General features: G+C 44.4%; 1 protein-coding gene across 1 annotated transcript; it reads right to left on the bottom strand.

Annotated features, from left to right (window-relative positions):
• Positions 1–368: 368 nt before the first annotated feature.
• OTOL1 (otolin 1) lies at positions 369–4,344 on the bottom strand. Its single transcript, XM_026061882.1, has 4 exons — positions 3,993–4,344; positions 2,426–2,515; positions 1,459–1,530; positions 369–1,267 (listed from the first exon to the last, which is right to left on the bottom strand). The coding sequence occupies exons 1-4, from the start codon at positions 4,342–4,344 to the stop codon at positions 369–371; spliced, it is 1,413 nt and encodes a 470-aa protein (XP_025917667.1).
• Positions 4,345–20,135: the final 15,791 nt, after the last annotated feature.

Raw genomic sequence — 20,135 nt, forward strand, 5'->3', positions numbered from 1 at the left:
GATCGCTGGATCCTTGATTAAAATTTAAGTAGGATAATGAATTTCACTATGTAATTTGAACAGGTTGGTTACAAACCTTAAGGTTGTGATGTGAAATCTCTTGAGGCTCTCCTTCCCCATGCCATTCCTGCTGGCATTTGTGCAGTAGTTTGGTGTCTTAGATATCACCCATCTGCTCAGAAGGACTGTTAGTTAAAATCAGGGCTGCTAATTAAAATTAATCAATTTCTTACAAATAGAAGCATTTTCATTAAAAGATCAGGAAACCTCACCACTAAACTGATACAAAACGCAGTGATACTTCACTTCTCTCTACTCAAAGGCGGAGGGAAAGACATGTCCCTTCGTAACAGGTTTACCCTTTAAATCTATAGCAGGATCTCGGAAACGTCATCGGGGTACAAAAGAAACCCTGTAAAGACACTGTCATCCTCAGCGCTGACGTAGAGCCCGTTCCAGTCCCGCGCCACCTCCAGCCACACCTGGTCGCCCGCGCTCAGCCTCAGGACCGTCAGGAACGACGCCTGATCGATTTCTTGGCCGTAGAGCGTCTCGCGGGCCTTGGCCACCCGCCGGCTCTGGGCCATGAGGCTCACACGGGCCGGCCGCCCTCTCACTGTCAGGTGGTAAGCGAAGACGTACGCCCCGGGCACGCTGCAGTTGAATTTCCCGGTGGAAGGGTTATAATCCTCCTGGTCGTTGTACAAAACCTTGTCGAATCTGATGGGGACGTTGGGCGGAGGGAAAGGCTTGGACAAGCCGGCGCTGAATGCCGATCGCGGGAGCTTCGCGCTGTCGCCTCTGGTGCCTTTCGCCCCCCGGGAGCCTTTCTTGCCAGGAGCCCCTCTGCCCCCTCGGCTGCCGGCATCTCCCTTGGGCCCTGAGGGTCCCATCAGGCCGGCAGGTCCCAGGTCCCCCTTTTCACCCTTACTCCCCTGCTCGCCCTTCTCGCCCTGTTTTCCATCCATCCCATGGATACCCTCAACCCCTGCCTCTCCTTTGCTGCCTTTCTCTCCTTTCGTCCCACCTTCCCCCCTCTCGCCCTTCTCCCCTCTCCCTCCTGGCTCCCCGCAATACCCCTTCTCCCCAATGTCTCCCTTTTCCCCTTTGTCCCCGCGTTCTCCATCCAGCCCCGGGGCCCCAGTATCCCCCTGATCTCCCTTGGCTCCTTTGGTCCCATTCTCACAAGTGTCCCCTTTGCTCCCCTTTTGGCCCTTCAGTCCGGGGAGGCCATAGCTGCCCTTGTTGCCTTTGACTCCAGCTTCACCTAGAAAAAGGACAAAGACAAAAGGCAGGTTAGTTGGGGGGGGAAAAAACAAAAAACAAACAGAGATTAAAACCCCCAGGGCAGAGGGCACCATTAGTACTGGATTGCGTTGGAGATGGAGGGCATCACCAACAGCGAAGGGCAATACCTATGCAATATTCCCGGCTTTTCCAGCATCCCGTGGTACATACCTTGTACTCCAGGTTTGCCTGGATAACCTGGGATGCCGTTTACTCCTCCTTCGCCTTGTTCCCCTTTGCCACCTAGACATTTTACCATTAACATGCTATTAGTGATATTATCTGTAGCACGGTAATCATTATACAGAATATGACTAGTACCATTTTGTGTGTGTCTCTACAAATTTGAGCAGTTATTCTTCAAGAAGTTCCTTCAGAAACCTTAGCCAAAATCACACAGCACAAGCACCATCACACAGCAAACTGCAAGACACCCCAATGTTAGATTTCTGACTCTAACGCCTGGCTGGGAGGGAGATTGATGCTGCTTAATGGCAAGATGGAGAAGACGACAGCTCTGTGCTTGTCACGCAGATTGCCAAAAGTCTCATTCAAGCAGTGACACCAAAGCCTAAGAGATCGTGTTAGCACAACTGAAAACGGTGCAGCACATGGCACGGTTATTTAGGTTATCAGTTTTGTGTTTCTCTGTGACCAGAGACAACAGCAAGCTCATATCAGTGATGTGTGATAGCTGGACGGAGCTGTTCTGAGCCCGAAAAGCAGCGTTTCCTCCAAGTTACTGCTAACAGCTAATTATTGCTCTCCAGCTTAGCTGCAACCATTCTGGCTGAGATACTGGAATTGAAAAGTAGCTTCCACATCTGTGTGTGGCTTCCATGATATTTTTTTCTACTTTTTCTGATCCAAAGCAAATTTTGAAGTCAGTTTAAAAATTCCCATTCAGAACAAGGAGCTTTGGAAGAGATCTTTACGAACATCCATTCATATGCTGCCTGAACATACTCTACCAGTGCCTGAGTTACTTCCACTCTATTAATGCCAGCTAAATCTTGCAAGGTGCCAATTTCTGTCAGCATATTTTGTTTCCTTTGTAAAATAATGTAACCTGTAACTTTGTGGTATCAGATGAGGACAACGACATCTGTTTTCAGACTCAGCAGTTAGTCTGCTTTACCTCTTTCTCCTTTAAAACCTTTTGGACCTTGAGGTCCTGGCGTTCCTGGCGGACCTCGAAGACCAGCGTCTCCCTTCTCTCCTTTAGGACCTGTGATCACATTAACAAAATTATCTTAGTAACTCAAAGGATGAACTTTATAAAGAAAATTCTTTGAAATGACTAAACAATACGGCATCAAGAGGTGCCTGCAAGACAGACTGGGTTTCCGTTGCCCTGGAAAGAGCTGCCTGGTTTATGTGGTATCGCACAAGCAAGGTGAGGAGAGCGGGAGGCAGAAGGGCGCTGGCCTGCGCCCTGTGCGCTGCGGCCGCTACGGCTGCAACCCTGCGGCAGGGCGAGAGGGGAGGGCTGGCGGGGAAACGCCACCCGGCCCATACCGACGTTAGGGAGGGCTGTGCTCACAAATCCCCCCGTCAGGCAGTTAGCACCTGAACTTTTGCCTTTCAGCTCTTGCAATCCCCACATCTTATAAATTTTGCATTTAGCTGCTGGCTGTACTTAAAGGTTTTTCTAAAACTAACTTCCAAGCTGCCTCGGAGCCATAGGAGCTCAGACATTCATAAAACATCAGCAGTAATCTGTCTTAAACATTTGAATGCATCTAAGGAGCTCCTATAGCTTTGTAATTGCCCCTTGCCTTAAAAAAAAAAAAATCTGCAAACGTAGATGTGGAGCCTGGCAGAAAGCTCCGTGCTATGTAAGGAATGGTTTGAAAGGCAAGCAAGCTAGCTTCAAGTTTTATAATTTTTCATCAACGTGGGAATCTAGAGACTCCTGGGGCACAGCCAGGAGCAGAGTGTGGCAGTTTGAATTGTCACAACACCAGCCACTTGACATGAAAACTTTTCCATCAGCGCACAAGAGACATGTGAGTGTAAACTCTCTCTGCAGCTGAGATAATTTCCATTAGCCCATCCCTCTTGAACTATGGAAAGTGAAAATCCCTCAAGTACATCATAGTAAAAAAAAAATCATGATTTTACCATCCTTCCTCAGCTGAATAGTTTCTATATCTGCAATGTTAGTGCTATTAAAGCGAACATTTGCAGATTAATGCACTACTCATTATAACAGTGTTAGAATCAGGCCTTCCATAGATATGTATATTTACAGTAGTAAAAGAGACAATGTATGTCTTATAAAATATTTAGATGCTATATACAGTCTTATGAGAACAAATGACTATTTTAAAATTTGAAATCAAAATTATGTTTGTGTTTAACCTTTTCCCAGAAAAAAAGAAATCTCAGAAAAAGAGCCTTTTATCATAAACTTTCAGAAAAGATACAAAACTGCTTTCAGGTAGTTTTGAGGGTCATGAAACCGTGGCTGAAGTGAAAGCAACCTGCAACCATCAGGAGGCAAAACACCAGAGCAGGGGCGAGAGGCACAGAGGGTGGCAGGACAGGGCGCCCGCGCTCCCGCAACGCTCCGGTGGCCTTCGCACATGCCTGCACCTTCCTGCTAAATCATTTCTTCAAGATACATGAGGAAAACTGTTGAGCTACTTTATACCCGTCGGCTGCCACATCCTCTTGAGAGCCGTGGGAAAGCCGTCCCCTACCTGGAAGGCCTTGCTCTCCCTGGTCCCCCTTGCGACCTGGCACAGGCGGACAGCAATCGCAGCAATTAAAGAAGAAATCGGCTGCGTCAAGCGTGAAGTTTTCGAAGGGGAACAGCGTGGTGGCTGCGTGGGCGGCAGCGCTCAGGGTGGGTAACTTGGCTCTGCCTGGTGCCTCCAGAAAGGGGCCTTTTCCCGCGAGGGGGGTGGCGGAGGTGGGCAAGGCCCCGGCACCCTCCGGTTGCAGCAGCTTTATCTTCGTGTACTTCACAGCCGGGGTCACTTTTGCTTCTGTGTGCACAGCTGTAACCGCCAGCATTACAAATGCAGAGACGGGCCATAGTGATCTCCACATCTTAGCAGCTATAGGGAAAGGTGAACACAGTCATAAATCATGGCAGAACACGTCTTGTGTTTGCATGTTCCCCACAAAGCCCATTTATGCTGTGTTCGCTATCTCTTCTCTTGCTCTTTTCATCCCTTTTATTTTGCTTTTGTTTTTTAATCCACAACAACCAAGCTGACATACAAACATGAGCATGAGAAACCTGGCCATGCTCGTGATAGCCAACCTGTGTGCAGAGGCCCTTCTGCCTGCGCACAGTCTGGAAGACGTGCCGGAGAAGTGCCTGGCGCGTATCGGCACCTGCCAAGCGAGCGCACTGCGGAGCCTCGCTTTTATAGGGAAAGTCAATCAAAGTTAGCAAAACGTCCTGCATGCTCACCCTGATACTGAGTGTGGTCCTAGGCGTTTGCCACCTGCACACCCCGGCTGACTTCTGTTGGAAGAGCTCCAACTGACGTCAATAAGTTTTCAAGGGACTGACTGAGATTTTACAGGATCGGTCCCATAAACCCCTTCCCAAGGAGGAGAAAAACAGGCTTGAGCCTTGGTTCACCTCGTCTCAGAGCACTGCATCCAGTCCCACCTGGCACGAGCACGGGTGGTCAAGAGTATGCGGTGCTGCTCAAGGAAGGTCCCTCCTGAGCGTATGATCTGGGATAATTCAGTAATGATTTCAGAGTCAAACACAAAGCAAACAACCCAAAAGCTTTGCTCTACCAGTATTAAGTACGGTAGATTAATTAAATTAATGTAAATTAAATACTATTAAGTATCCCAAAATTCCTGATATAAATGTTTTAGAGTCAGTAGCATTTCCTGGCCTTGCATATTCTTTTAGTGTAAATTTTCAGGTCCATTTTTTTTTTCTTTTTAAAGAGTTAATTTAGCTGGAGCAGGAAGAAACAGCAAGGTAAGAATTACACATTTTTTCCTATAGAACAGATGATGCCTCTCAGATGACTTATCAGATAAAGCATCTTTGTTCCTCTTTTTAACCAGTGTGTTGACCTGTAAATGCAAATGGAAAAGACTTCCTTTCTTGCTGAACCTGTAATCCAACCTTTCTATAGCAGCTAAGGCAGTTCATTATGTTGAAATGTCACCAGGAGGAACACTTAGCATTCTTGCCATCCAGAGGGCAGAAGGAGGTCTGGCCAGATTTTTCAGATATTTTCAAATTCAGATATTAAGCTGAACCGCAGAGCTGCTACTCATACTTGTACCTCGAAAGCAGCAAGGCCGGCACCAGCCGAGGCCAGGACAGAGGCTCACTGTTCGGCGGATGCTAGCGACAGGTTAGCGCAAGATGGGAAAAGCCCCTTCCCTTCGCAGGACGCCCTTGCTACTTGTACCGGGGTGGCTTGGAACAAGCCCCGGTACGGCACAAGCGCTGCGGCTCGGGCGGTCTGCGAGGCAATGGCCTGTGGGGCTCGTTAGAGCAGAACATCCACTTAAACACTTGGCCGGAAGCTGTGGAAAACCCATAGCTTTAAATGCTAAAAGCCAGCAACCAGATGGGAAGGCAGGAGTGTTCGCACTGGCACGTTGTTCCTGGGGGCCGCCAGCGCAGCACAGCGGCGCGGGAGCCGTGAGCTCCTTCCTGCGGCCAGCACCGGGCCAGAGGAAAGAGCAGATGAGTATCTGTAAGGACCACCCTGCTTCTCCAGGATGCTTTTATAAATGTAACTACTACAAAGAGATGTAGAATTTATAATTACTTTGGTCTTCAATACGCTAACTTCTGCCTACTCAGGCCTGTGAGTATTTTAGTGAGGCTGACTAGGTTAGTTAATTCCAGCATTACTCCAGACCCTTTTTTAGAATAAAGATTAAAAATGCACAGCATGAAATACCAGCTGCGTTGAAGGACACAACTGCTCTTGCCTTCAGAGAGGCCAGGATTTCACCTCCGGAGCTTCGGAAGAGAGGTGTGTTTTCATATTTCAGACCATAGCCAACATCTAGGCCTGGGAGGTCAGGCAGAAACGCCAGCGTGGTCAGGTTTTCAGACGTTCCTGTAGTTTTTTGTGCCTTCCCCTCCAGCATGTCCTACTGCCCACCCTCGGAGAGGAGACACGGGACTCGCGTCAGGCAGACACTGCCAGGAGGGCATCTGATTTTATCGTTATCTTCTAAAGAAGCCACCAATTTGCAGAAGGTTATGAAGTACAAGTTCATTAAGAACCAACTGCACTGCGAGACAAGGTTAAATTGCTACTTTAGAGACCTGATAATTTTATGAGGAAATGGTAAATCAGTTTTCAAATCAAAACCATTTCTAAGTTTTACTGCCACAAACCACTTCTGCAACTAGTTCTAAAAACATATACGCTCCAGTTACATAGTCAAATCAATGGATTGTCATCAAATACAGGTAAAACATAATCAATAAAAAAATTACACCTTACCAGGCTGTTTAGAAAATAAATTGCTCAGAGCAAGGAATCATTAGACAGACTTTCTTTACAATGGACGAAACTGTTCCTAAAATAGTTATTTTTAAATATATAAATGCATTTTAATTAAGTAAGTGAAATGTTTTGTTTTTTCATTATATTGGATTACCACCAGCAACTATAAAACCATGCATTTGAATATACCTGCTAGAAAAGATTATGATTCACAGTGGACACAAAATATGAACAATTAAAGTTCTTTGCTGCAGTGACATCTAGTTCAGCACAACTATATTGAATTGGATCTAAATGATGTCCCCTAATTGTTCATATGCGTCCCACAATAATATTGCAATAATAAAAAAAAGTTCTTTGGTTTGGTCCTTAAAATTACAGTATTCAGATATTCCAGTTCACAGCAGAAGTTTAACTCCAAACTCCCAGCTTTAAATAGCAAGGAGATGATTGCACTTTTTGTCATTTAATTATTTCAAACTATTATTTAGGGGTGGAAGAATTAGTCCTCATGCAGCTGAAAATTCATTAAAGACAGTAGCTTTTCTTGAGACAGATCATATTGCCATTGTGTCTTAAATCCTATGACTTCATTGCAAAAATCCAGACTGAAGATAAAGGGAACAATGTGTGTCCTACCTTATAAACGTTCCCGCTATCAGCACTACCTGCCCTCAATGGCGCTTTGAAAAAGACAACCTTATTTTCAGAGGGAATCTATTTTATTTGTGCAATTATTGCTATTGGGGCCAATGAGAGGATGCATTGTGCGCAGGGCAGGTGGGATTGGCAACGTCTCCGGAAAGGAGCCAAGGTGGCCGTGAAACCCGAGGAAATTCAAACGCTTTCCCCTGGCTGCGGCTCTGCCCTTCGCTTGGGTCTTTTTTGGCTCTTGTCCCAGCACCCAATATGAGTCTCCGGAGCCTTTTGGCCTCCACTCGCCCTGCAGCGCTGTGTGACCCTGGGGAATGCTCAGCCCTCAACTTCTCTATAGGTGCACAAAAACGTCCCGTGGCCTTGGCGCGCTCCCCACGGGCAGCGTGAGAGAGCAGCGGCACGTGGGAGCGGCCGAGCACGGGGAAGGGGGTTTTGCTTCTCGTTCAACTCCCAGCCACGACACGGCGCCACGCAGCCGAACAGGACGCAGGCTTGGGAGAGGAACGGCCGACGCGAGGAAGGTTGCTACAACGTCGTTCTAGATCTTATTTGAACCGACAACCCCTCTGGATTTAAAAGGCTAATTGATTTTCTTTGCGGCTTTCCAAGCGATCGCAGTGCACTCGTTTCCTTCCCCAATGACATTAAAATGGGCCATCATTTATTCTTGGGTTTCACAACCCATTTCAGTGTGCAGGATGAAATGCAGTAATGTGAGGCTGCCTTTCATTTCCTTGTCTTGGTGAAATATGAGCAAGAAAACCATCTCACTCAATCAGTCTGAATTTACTACATACCAGTACATTCAAAGCGCAGTGGCCGGACAAGAAAGCCTGCTTGTTTCAGGCAGGCTGAAGAAAACAATCAATTCTCCTTTAATGCAAGCGCTGGGAATTGTAATCCTCCATGATTTATCTGTAACTGCAAAACTACATTTTCCTGCACAATAGTCTACAGCTTTCAGCAATAAAAAGCTGATTAAGGAAAGTCTATTACTAAGCATACCAGGCTAGATTGATTCACCAGTTTTTCATGCTGTTCCAAAGAAATCAATTAGGAGTTTTGCAGAAAGATGCTCTAGCCCCGTGTAGGACACGCACTCCTCACGGCTCTACAACATAACCTGGATCAGCACTCGCTAATGCTCATTAATACCACTGAAAACAGAAGACAGATCCTGAATTCAAGAACAGCTCTTTTCTTAAAAAAGTAATAATCATTTTTAAGCAGACATAATGTTTTAAACTGATATTAAAAATCCTTGTGCCTTCAGCAGTTACATTTCTGACAAGCTAGTGGAAGCACCCGTATAAACTGCAGATAAATGGCATCAACGCCAGCCTACGGGTTAGACCTAAATCAAGGACTACACTCGATTCGCAGGCACACTGGTATAAATTTAAAGTATCTCCAGCCAGTTCTCATGGAAGCAGCTGATTCACACTAGTACAGCCAAGGAGGAAGAACAGCGGGGAACCTCCCAAATCAAAGCCCTGCCGATTGCTGAAAGCTGCCCAGGTTAGCACCCTGCTACGACTATAAGCAAAATCCCGAGTATCTCGCTTGCTGTGCAAGAATGAGCCGCTCTCCCTAAGAGCTGCAGCTCAGGGAGGGGGAAAATATTAAGCGATGATGGAATTAAAGACAATTTCGTGACGTAGACACAGAGGGAACAGACGCAGCGGCAGGTTATGCAAACCCATCCTGGCTTCAGATCCTGACTTGTGTGCTGCACTTGCGGCCCAGCAAGGTCACGTAGGAAAGCAAGGTGGCACAGGGAGGGGGGCAGCCTTGGCAGGTGCGACTGGCGGCGTTACGATGCACCACGTTTTTCAGCCTCTCTAATCACTGTATTATTCTATACAGGGGATCCAATAAAAATGTTAAGGCCAAAAACAGAAGGCTGTTTTGCAGTATTTCCAAAACAGTAAGATTACTGGATTAAGGAGGAAAATTACTTGAACTAATACTTTCTCATTCTACAACTGGAAGCCAAATGAAATGCATCAGATTTCTTAAAATGCAAGTTGTTACAAAAATGGTAATTTGCATGCACAATTAGAACTGAAGTTGCATGTGTTCATTCAATCACCTGCATTATAATGACAGTGTGTACTTGAATCAAAGGGTTTAATTATTTTTTGAGTGTTAGCAGTCACCTTTTACTTTAAATAGCTTAGAAGAAGATTGCATTTACTTGTTGCTCTCTTTGTTAGACAATATAAGTTGCTAGAAGGACAAAAAATTATAATGAATTCCAGCTTTTTATAACTAAGACATATCATAACAAAACATGTAACTAAGATATATTTTATAGTAAAACAGAAAATGTTCTAAGTTCTTTCTAGGCTGCTCTTAGAAATTAGTGTATAGCATAACCTAAAATATCCTAATGGTCACACTGTTCACTTTTTAATATGTTTCTTGGATTTAACCCTCATCAGTGAATTATTATAGAATAATATTGCAAACTTTACTCACATAAAGCTATTAACCACTGAATCACTTGCACAAATAAAGGACTGCAGCATCAGGCCTTACCACGTCACAGGCTACATATCTATATCGTATTGGTTTAAAATCAGGACTTGTCAGTGGCAAAATAAGCTACTCAACAGGGCAACTTCCTTTTTAACTAAGATTACTGCATTTTACAATGTTGCCTCTATATTCACTAGAGCTACTGTTTCATGGACCCTGATTTAATGCCATTTTTGTGATAGACTAAAGCTAAAGCAAGAAATACAGCTTTAAGCCTTGGCTAGAGTACTTTCTTGAATAGCTTGAATAGTAGCTGCAAAGCAGTCTGGAATAGTATTACTAGATTACAGGACAACCACAGCTTTTTAAATTAAACAGTACTTATCGAGTTACAGAAGCAGTCTGGAAAACTCATAGGTTGAGAGTGTAAATTAAGATTTAACACTAGATTAATCACTTTGTTTATTCAAGGAAGCTAGAGTCTATATATCCCTGATAGAAATGATGCATGCAGGCCATTAAAAAGCCTTCAAAGTACATTTCAAAGATACTCCTAGCCTTGCATACTCGAAGATGCATGTTTTTGACCGAGATTTGCAAACCCAGCTAGTGCTCTGCTGGCAATTTCTAAAGCCATCCGTCAGCCAAGGGAGGGGAGGGCTGCGAGCCCTTCTGCTGCTAGCTGGGTCACCAAAAGCCCCTCGGGGGCTTGGCGAAAGCAAACGCACGAAAGTCCGTGCACCCCAGAGGAGCCTTTCACCAGCCAAAAAGCACTTTCCCACGCGTGCAGCGTCCGCGCTGCTCTACTCAGGTTACCCCTAATCCAGTGAGCACCTCGGGCAAGCAGCCTCCGCTGAAATTAGTAGACAGTCTGCATCCATAGCATCAATTAACTTTGAAAAACTGTACATTTACTTAATCACTAATATCCCATTAAAGGGAACCTTTCTGAAGGAAGTTTAGACAAGCAAGAAACCAGTGACTGAACAGATTCCTTTCTGATGCAGAGCAAAAAGACGGCTTGCTCTTTTTTGTCTGCTACGCTGGCGGCACAACAAGGACCCAAAGATGGGCAAACCAGTTCAGAATCACTTTTTATTCGTGTGGTCGGGTGATGAATAACAGGCACGTGCAAGAAAGCATGCTTCTTTTGTAAGGCAAAAAGCCCAACATTGTAAACACAATTTACAGAACCATTTTCTCCCTTGCTAATCCTTATAACCATAATCTCTGCTCCCCGAAATTATTAGAGACAAAGAAAAAAAGAAGGACTTCAGGAAGAAGCCTCAATTCTCGCTTCTTCTGCGTCCCCTCCGGTGCTGAGCTCAGCACAGCCACAGTGGCCTTCTGCTTGCAGCATCCTTGCTTCAACTGGCACTTTATACGCAGGGAGACACAATGCTCTTTATAAATATACTTCGTATGAAATTAGTGCAGTATTTTTTAAATGAGATCAACAAAGGAGATAGATACAAAGAGCACCTTCCAGAGGGTTTCACTTCCATTTGTTTGCAAATGAAAATAGAAAATGTATACTTACAGATGCAAGGCAGACAGATAAACTAAAAAGCTGCTATGGAAATAGGAAAAAGGAGGAAACAGTGAAAACTTGAGCAGCATAAACTAAGCCAGGTTTGTAATAATATATGGTTTAAAATCTTAATGCCCAAATATCAAGAAGGTAAGCCAGAGAAGAGAATATTCACGTATTCTCATAGTGGGAAAAAATGGAATTAAATTAAATTCGAGCTGGGTTAAAAGTGTTAAAAGGAAATTAACACTTCTGTGTGAAAAACAATTAACGCTTCTTACAAGATTTCCAGCAATAATTTAGCAGATCTCTTAGAAGAGACCCTCTTCCCTCCCCCCACTAATTTTAGTTTTTGGAAATGTGAAATATGTTCTTGTTTCCTTTCTCCATTACGACAAAACAACCAAGCTGAACAGCAAACGGACTGATGTGATGATTTTCTGTAGGTTGCTTATTAGGGGAGGAAGCACTTGCACATGGGACAGATAATTCAATCAAAGATACCGCCTTTTTTCCCTCTCTTATACACTGAGTACGCTGCAGCCTCCCAAATGCCGCTAAGAGGCAGGGGACGCGGGGAGCGCTACACGCAAGCGGAAACGCGCCCTTCGGAGCGCTGAGGCCTCATCCGGGGTACCGGAAAGCACAGGCTCGGCGGTGCCATCAGCGACCAGGTCACTTGGAGAAGGTGTCAAAACCCAGAGCCGCGTTTGTCACAGACAAACCCAGCACGCTGCGCCGCACCGCGCCGGCACCTCCGGGACCAGCTCGCGGGGAGCCACAGCCCCCAGCCAGGCACCCGCAGCCCCCAGGGGACGTCGGCGGCCCCGGTGCCTCTGCTGCTGGCTACAGATATACCCAACTCAGCATTAATGCTTCGTTTCCATCAAGGTACACTTCGCCCTCCTCTCCGACAGGGAAGTCCTGGCTCACCTCTGGGTCCCTGAGCACCCTTTTTCCCCTTCAGTCCTTGCTGTCCAGGTTCCCCTGGGCATCCTTGTATTCCTCTCTTCCCAACATATCCTGGCTTACCTACCAAAAAATCACACACACACACACACACACACACACACACACACAAAATGTGTGTGTATGTATGTGTGTATATATATATGTGTATATATATATACATACACACATGTGAATAAATTTATATATATACCTACACACACACACGCTCTTCACTGAGAATAAAAGCACGGAATACTGTTCTATGGCAGAGTGTTCACTGGCCATCAAATTATATTTTTACCTAAATAATGTCAAATTTTTCTACACAATGCATGATTGCTAAAAAATAAGCCATATGTGATGTTTTTGCAATAGACGTATTAAAAGATTAGAACCTTTATCCATCTTGGGCTGCTAACAGTCAGACGCCATGGACAGCAACCCTGCTCTGGGTGGCAGGATGGTCATCTGGAAGCTGGAAGCGAGGGGCGTATTTGGGGTCACAGTTTGCATTTTTTGCAAAAGAAAGAATTATGCATTAAAGGCTTGAGAGAAATAAAACCTAAAAATGAAAAAAAAGAAGTCTTTAATACTATACTTCAGATTCTGTCTTTACAGTTCTGTTTTCAGTTTAAAATCTTTTGAGGCCTTCATTCTTGATGAGAACTTTAAATACACTGTGGTGTAAAAAAACATCAAGCAAGTTATTTATTCAGAAAAACAAGCTACTGCTCATATAGGGTTATTAAATGCTCAACTTTAAAACAATACTGCCATAGGGGTTTTCATTGGATGCAAAGGAATAAAATAACCTCCCTCTAAAATCAGTATAATTTCATTTGGTGTTACTAAGATTCAAATAACCAAGGGGAAAATAAGATCAGCAAAACAACTGCATTAGTCTATGACAGTATGTCCCGCAAGCCGAGGTTGTTTCTTGTTTTCCACATCTGCAGGATGGCAGTGTAGTTACACCTAAATATGGATTTATTGCACTTTAAAGTATAATGGCTAGAAAGACCTGAAAGCTACGGTTTCGCATAAATAAGCATTTAGGGAGTTATTTAAAGACTGTAAGAACTTCATGATACCTATTACACTCTAATGAATCAATCACTCTAAGAGTCCCTAAATGCATATTTAAAATACCAGGAACATACATATTTATGCGAGAGCCTGGAATTACAGCAAACGAGCTGTTGCAGCTCGTGGCGCTGAAACGCCGACGCTGCTTGCTGAAGCCTGTTCGGAAAGACCAGGCTGTACCGCAAGCGCGCGCGCTGCCACGCTGCTGGGCCACGGAGTCCCAAGGCCAACGGGGAAAGGTCCGTCCAGGAGGCTGCCCGCGCGCTGCTCCCGCCACTGCCTCCACGGCCACCGGCATGCTCAGCCCGGTGCTCCCGATAAAGTTTCCTGGCTCCCCTTTTCGTCCCGGTCTCCCTGTTGCCCTCCAGGCCCAGGAACGTCACAGAAGCCCTGCCTCTCTGTTGCACCCTGTTTTCCTTCAGTGCCTTTAAGGAAAAAGGAACGAGGATTAAGGTGATGTTGTTTCCTTCTTTTTCTCCAGCACTGTTTTTTAGCGGCAAGGCATCTGTGGGATTTGCAGCAAGCGAGCGGGAGAGCAGCATGTTACCCCGGGTAAGCAGCTGTTCCCAAGCCGCCCACACCCAGGAGCCCCGGAGCTACTGCCCAGGACACCAGTTCGCCTTGCAAAAACACAGCAATTGCGCAAAACATTTCAGAGATTGTAGGTGAAGTTGAGGAATTTTAATTTGCAGCAAGGCCACAGCAGGTAAGACACGAAGAGTCGGGGTTTGGTACACACGCACACTTTCCCCACCATTCCTGATATCAGTGGGACCTGTCTAGATGCTCCAAGAGCAAATACTTCCTTTGCAAAATGATTCCTTATAGAAGAAGTAGTGAAGACGTACCTGATCATAATTAAGTGCAAGTACCACACCCTGAAGAACAACTGCTAATGCGGAAACTTCCCCTCCACAAATGTGGAGAAGAATGCTGAATTCACAGGATTATATACTAAAATGAAGAGCAAATACTAAATATATTATACCGTAAATAAAGATGCACAAAAAGATCTCCAGTATAAATATTTAGAGGATGCACAGGAAAATAGTTGCTTTATTGCAGCTCCCTGGACATTATATTTTTTCTTTGAAATCTCTTTTCTGATGTTTAACATCTCAAACCTACGATTACACCCAATGTCTATTACCTATGAGGTAATGTGCTGATCGAAACAATTCCAAAGGAAGTACATAATGCATATAGCATATTACAGACTAGCAGCTTTATTTATCCAAATTTATAATTGATTATGCTTAAATGGATATCTAACTAATGCACAATATTTATTTCTCTCAGGCGAAATATTTGCCTGTGAATAAATCTAGTTTAAAAAAAAAAATCACAATAACTTCTATAACCATTCATGAGCTTTAATTTACTTTTTAAAACTACTCACAACATGGACTCTAAAATTGTATCTTGGATAATATTTTGGCAAGGAGAGAAACTGCCAGAGGACTTTTACATGAACAGCCAACTTTAAGTGAAGTTGCAGGAGAACTGCAAGAGGCTAGGACCCTTCCCGATGGGTGCAACTCCGAAACCAAGGTGTGTTCATGGAGATAGAACGAGGAGACAGGACTGGCGAGTTTGACATAGCACATGTAAGGAGAACTGTCCTCCGCGGTTCAGTAGACTGGTTAGCCCAAAAGGGGCTCCTTGGACAGGAGGCAGAGGGTCTCACACAGGAGGAGATCCCCGCGGCATCCTCCAAGATCCCTTCCTCTCCCTGGGTCTCGGGAGGACTTTCTGCTGCGACGCAGCTTCAGAAAGGAGCAGCTGAGGCTGGGGGAGCAGGCAACGAAGCTGAAGGTGGGCACAGGACAAAGACACACGCTATTGCCACACCTGGCCTGAAGCCCTACACAGAGGAAAAACAAGCACACGGTCACCGACTCCCTCGTGTTTCCCATTTTGAAGGTTATGGGCAGGGCTGCTGATGGACGTGGTGGTTCTTCAGTGAAGATGTTTTGCCGGCTGGGAGCAGCACCAGGAGAAAACATCCCTCTCCTCCTGCAACGGAGGGAGGGACCCCTCAGGAGGAGACCTGCAGCAGCTTCTCCTCCTACATCTCCCCGGGATGACCATGACGGCCAGCCTGGCTTCCACCCTTCCGCAGAGCCGGCTCCCTCCACGCCGCCGTTCCCGAGCCCTGCAGACAGGGTTTGCTCCACTAGAGAGCAACACGAGACCATCCTTCCCCTCTGCTCTGCACGGCTGAAGGAAACCACCCCACTGGGAAAACGGATTTCGCTGCTCTGCTTTTCAGTTAGCAGAGCTCTTCCGCAAAAACATTTCTCCCTAGTAAGTAGTTGCCCACCGCCTGCCCTGTTTCATTACACAAGAACGCACAGAATACACTTGCCTGTCCAAAAATACTGATATTACAATGGTTTCTATTAAAGAGCATTTAGCATAATTTTATGTTACAGCAATGTATTTTAATCATAACTGGCTTTAAAACAAAAATACAGCCAGAAAGCTGCTACTGCTACTGGTATTTTGGGGAGATGATGGAGCCTTTAAGAAGCAAGCCAAATGCGCATTTGATAAACGGTATGTCTTGTACTGTACAAAAATCTTTTCAAAATTCAGGCTAAAATTTAGACTTCTGGGAAACACAGGAGTTGTTACAGAGATAATGCATTTAGGAACTGAAGTGTGTGTGTTTATATACATACATTATATATATATGCATATATATATATACACACACATGACTATTTCTTGGAACTTTTCTGCTGGAATATTGTTGAACTCAAAGAATAGAAAGTGCACTATCAGGTTTTATACTGTCTCTAATCTTTTCTGGAGTGCCCCATTAAAACATTTGCTTGCTGTCCCGCTCATCCCGCCCCGCAGGCAATTCCACGGTTTTCAGGGGCAGGTGCCATCATGGCAAAGCCATTTTGTCCCAGCGCCCACCCTCTGCCGGCGGCAGCTCCGCTGGCTCCTGGCCCGCTCGGCCGGCCGTTCGCACGGTGCCAGACCGGCCGTGGTTGTACCCACCCTACAGTGGTCGCTCTTAGGTGCAGCGAGAGGGTAAAGCAGTTTTACCCATTTCCTAAATATTCTTTAGACAACAGAGACTCGTTCCAGCCTCTTGACAGAGGGCACAGATTTAATACATTCATTCACATGCAATACACAGAAAGCTGTACATTTAAAAATAATAGTATCAATGCCACCAAATTCATTATTTGAATAACAGGTATAGCTTGACTGTGAGAGAAAGAACAATAGCCACCTTAGCCTAGCTTTTTTAATTGATTTTTGCTCTGCGGGGGGGGGGAGTGTCACTAACATCTCACACCCCATTTTAGGTACGCGTAGGTATCTGTCTCCCACCATTAATTCTGCAGTCATAACCAAGCCCCATGAAAACTGAAAATTAACAGCACTATTTCCATTACCTCCTGAAAAGGAAGAGTTTATATCATTTATTTCTCTGATACTAGACAGCAGAAATCACAGATTTGTAGACATGACTCTTTTCTTTAGTCTTCACTTCACTACACTTTTCCTGAGATTATAAGTGACTCAAGGGACCAATTTATCACTGTTGAATGATGTCTTTTTCAGGTACATTCAAATTAGATCTGAAATGAGCCAACGTACGTAGGTTTGAGAATATGTAACTACATTTATGAAAGCAGATATAATACTGCACTTCTCAGCGATCAAGAAAAAGGCAGATTAAATGTTAATGACCTTGAAATGGAAGATAAGTGGTAAAATTTCTTCAGAAAGCAATTTAATATCATATGGTTACGTTTTTCCAATAATGACTAAAAATGGTGAGATGTGAATAAGACGAGACCCGCCAGGAGGGCTACCATCCCGCTGTTCGTCATGAAACGTGGGTTGGGTCTAACTGATGAAAGTAACCCCGAATGGAAACAAATCCATTTCAGTGCAAGAACGAAGACTGAGAACTAGTGAAATTTGTTAATGGTCTCTAATTTGCTTCTTTTCTACCTCCTCCGCTTCCAGGTTAAAAGCAGCAAGCCGCCTCCATATACACATCGCTGGGAAGCCGCTCAGATGTCTCTTCCCTCAGTCATTAGTATTTGCAGCTCTTTAAGGAAACAGGCTGTTTCTCACTTTTTCTTTGCACAAACCCTACAGACCCATAAAGGCCAAATGTCTAAAGCCCAAAACTTGGCCAAATATTGTGAGCAGTCATTGTATTAAAAATCCTACTCTAATATTCATACTTTTAAAATTCCACACTATTTTTGTAGGGAGAGAAATATTTGCCCATACAGCAGTTATTGCACTTGAATCAGGTGCAGCTATTTTCATGTAAAAAGTTTCCATAAATTTCCACAGACAAATAAAACTTGGCACTCAGCCAAGCTGCGTTTAAGAGGGTTTTAGCATTAGCGCAGGCAATATTTACAAGAGGTGTACGCCAGGATTACTTACACAGCAGCATCCTATTAACCAGCAGAAGGCAGGTGTTGTTATTTAAGATTCTTTATTCCAGCACTGTTGACTAAGCCCAATATTATCAGTTTTCATCTAATTTTTTCACCAGTCACAGAAGGTCTATCACCATATGCCTGCCATTTTCCCTTCTGAAAGACAGAATTTAATCAAAATGAAGAGCTTTTGCCTACACCTCTTCTTTTCACTATGGGAGATGTAGTGTCAAGGAACCGAGGCAGGTGCTAGTACTGCCAACCCTCATAGTTTTGCCATAAGTCTCAGGATATTTAGTATTTTTAAGGCTCAACCTCTTGGAATTCTGTGACTGCAAAAAATTGCAGATTTTATTTTAAAAAGTCAGTTCCAAGCCTTGTGTTGCAAGGGCTCAAACTCTATGAGATAAATGACAATAATCCCAAATGTAATTATATTTAATGTTCTTTTGCCTCAAAAACGGTCTCATAATTTGAGAGAAGCTCAGTCATGGCTTGGAATATTTAAGAGATATCAACCTGGTAAGTACAGTCAAGCTTACATGAAGAGATAACAAACCATGTTTCTGAGCTGGATTGTACTCTGACTAGTGTTAAGATGGAGCTTAATAAATATATGAATAGCATTGACTAAAATATCAGGATACTGGACTCAACAACGGTCGGCCCTTTCCAACCTCGTATTCCCATGAATACCGAACGATCTTTCCCCATGGAAGGGATGTAACGCACAATCACACTCTTAAGGCTCTTCTCCATGCCTCTATTCATTAACTCCTCTTAACGGCTGGACTGGCTTTGAATTATTATGGATTTTAAACAAAATCTATACGCAGGCGCTGTCTTTCAGCGGTTTTGTGCCCAGGGCTGCTCAGGCTGCACCTGCCCAAGAGATGGCAATGTCTCGCTGTCGGACCCGGCTGTCCAGTGCAAAGCGCTTTGCAGCAGAGAAGGCTTTTGTCCTAAGCGTATGATTCCATAATGAACCCTGTAATCATTATATATTTTAATACCATGAAATCCAGTCAGTCTGAAACTATCCAAGCTAATAACTATCATATGAGACTATGGATTTACAGATCTCCACAACAGCAGATTTAATTCAGAGATTCTTATCCTGCTCCTCTGTGGCGTAATGTTGACAACCAGTGACGCTGGCTCCTCTGCAGGTTATTGCAGGTTGTAACACCCCTTGGAAATAAGGAAATGGAATATTTCCTTTCCTTTAGCCCAAACTCTTCTTTGCTCTGACAAGTACATGTTTTGTAATAAAGCAAGATTATACCACTTAAATTCACGGTGTTTTAAGAGTCTGTTAGCACGCAGGCTTTTTATATGCTGCAACCATAAAATCCTGAAGCAAAAAAAAATCTTGAAACGACATCGTCTGTGATGTGTGTTGGGCTCGCAACTTGTCAGGAGTTTATAGTATTTACAATTTTAAAAAGAAACGGTGGGAGAAAAGTGTTGGGTTTTTGTGACATACAATTTAGATGTAAGGGAGCTTGGATCAAAACTAAAGTCAGATGAAAGATTCCCACTGATTTCTTTGGAAGAGAGACGTAATGCCAGTGCAAGGTGAGAATTAACTATCCCAGAAAGACAACTCTCTGCTTAACAGCAGACCAGAGGCGGTGTAAGTCGGATACCATGGTTTGAGGTTCAGGTTACTGGAAGGACCCCACTGACTTTAAACACCGGTGAGTCCGCACCCAAACACCCAAACTGTCCATGCCACAGGACACAACGACGCCAATTCCCGTGTAACTAGCACTGAGCTGAGAAGATGGCCCCAAGTGCTGAGATTTTTCAGATGAAATATTTTGGAATCAGCAAAAGAAGCACATTTGTCAGAAGCTGATATACCCTCAGATGCCTGGACAACACCGGATGGAAATCAAGGACACTCTCGTTGATTATTACAAGTTCAGTGTTACATTTCAGATCAGATTTTCATGGAGACAGGTATCTCATGCTCTGCTGGTTTCCACTCCTACCCAAACAGCCACCTGTCATTTTTCCCCCACACATTTTTCCCAATTTCCCCTCAAGGTGCCCTAAGAGGAACCACAGCACAAATCTCTACACCTCCTTCTCTGCACCTCATCCAGCAGCAGCAGAGGCAGGAGTCTCTGAAAGAATAATATAGGGATAATGTTCATCACTAAATTTTTTAGATCTCCTGATTGGGGTAGAATGAGAGTAACTACCAGAGCAGGCCTTGGAAAGGGGAAAAGAGAGCCAAATGTGCCTCTG

The sequence above is a fragment of the Apteryx rowi genome, unplaced genomic scaffold (assembly GCF_003343035.1).
Source record: "Apteryx rowi isolate R43461 unplaced genomic scaffold, aptRow1 scaffold_10, whole genome shotgun sequence".
In the NCBI taxonomy this organism is placed as follows: domain Eukaryota; kingdom Metazoa; phylum Chordata; class Aves; order Apterygiformes; family Apterygidae; genus Apteryx; species Apteryx rowi.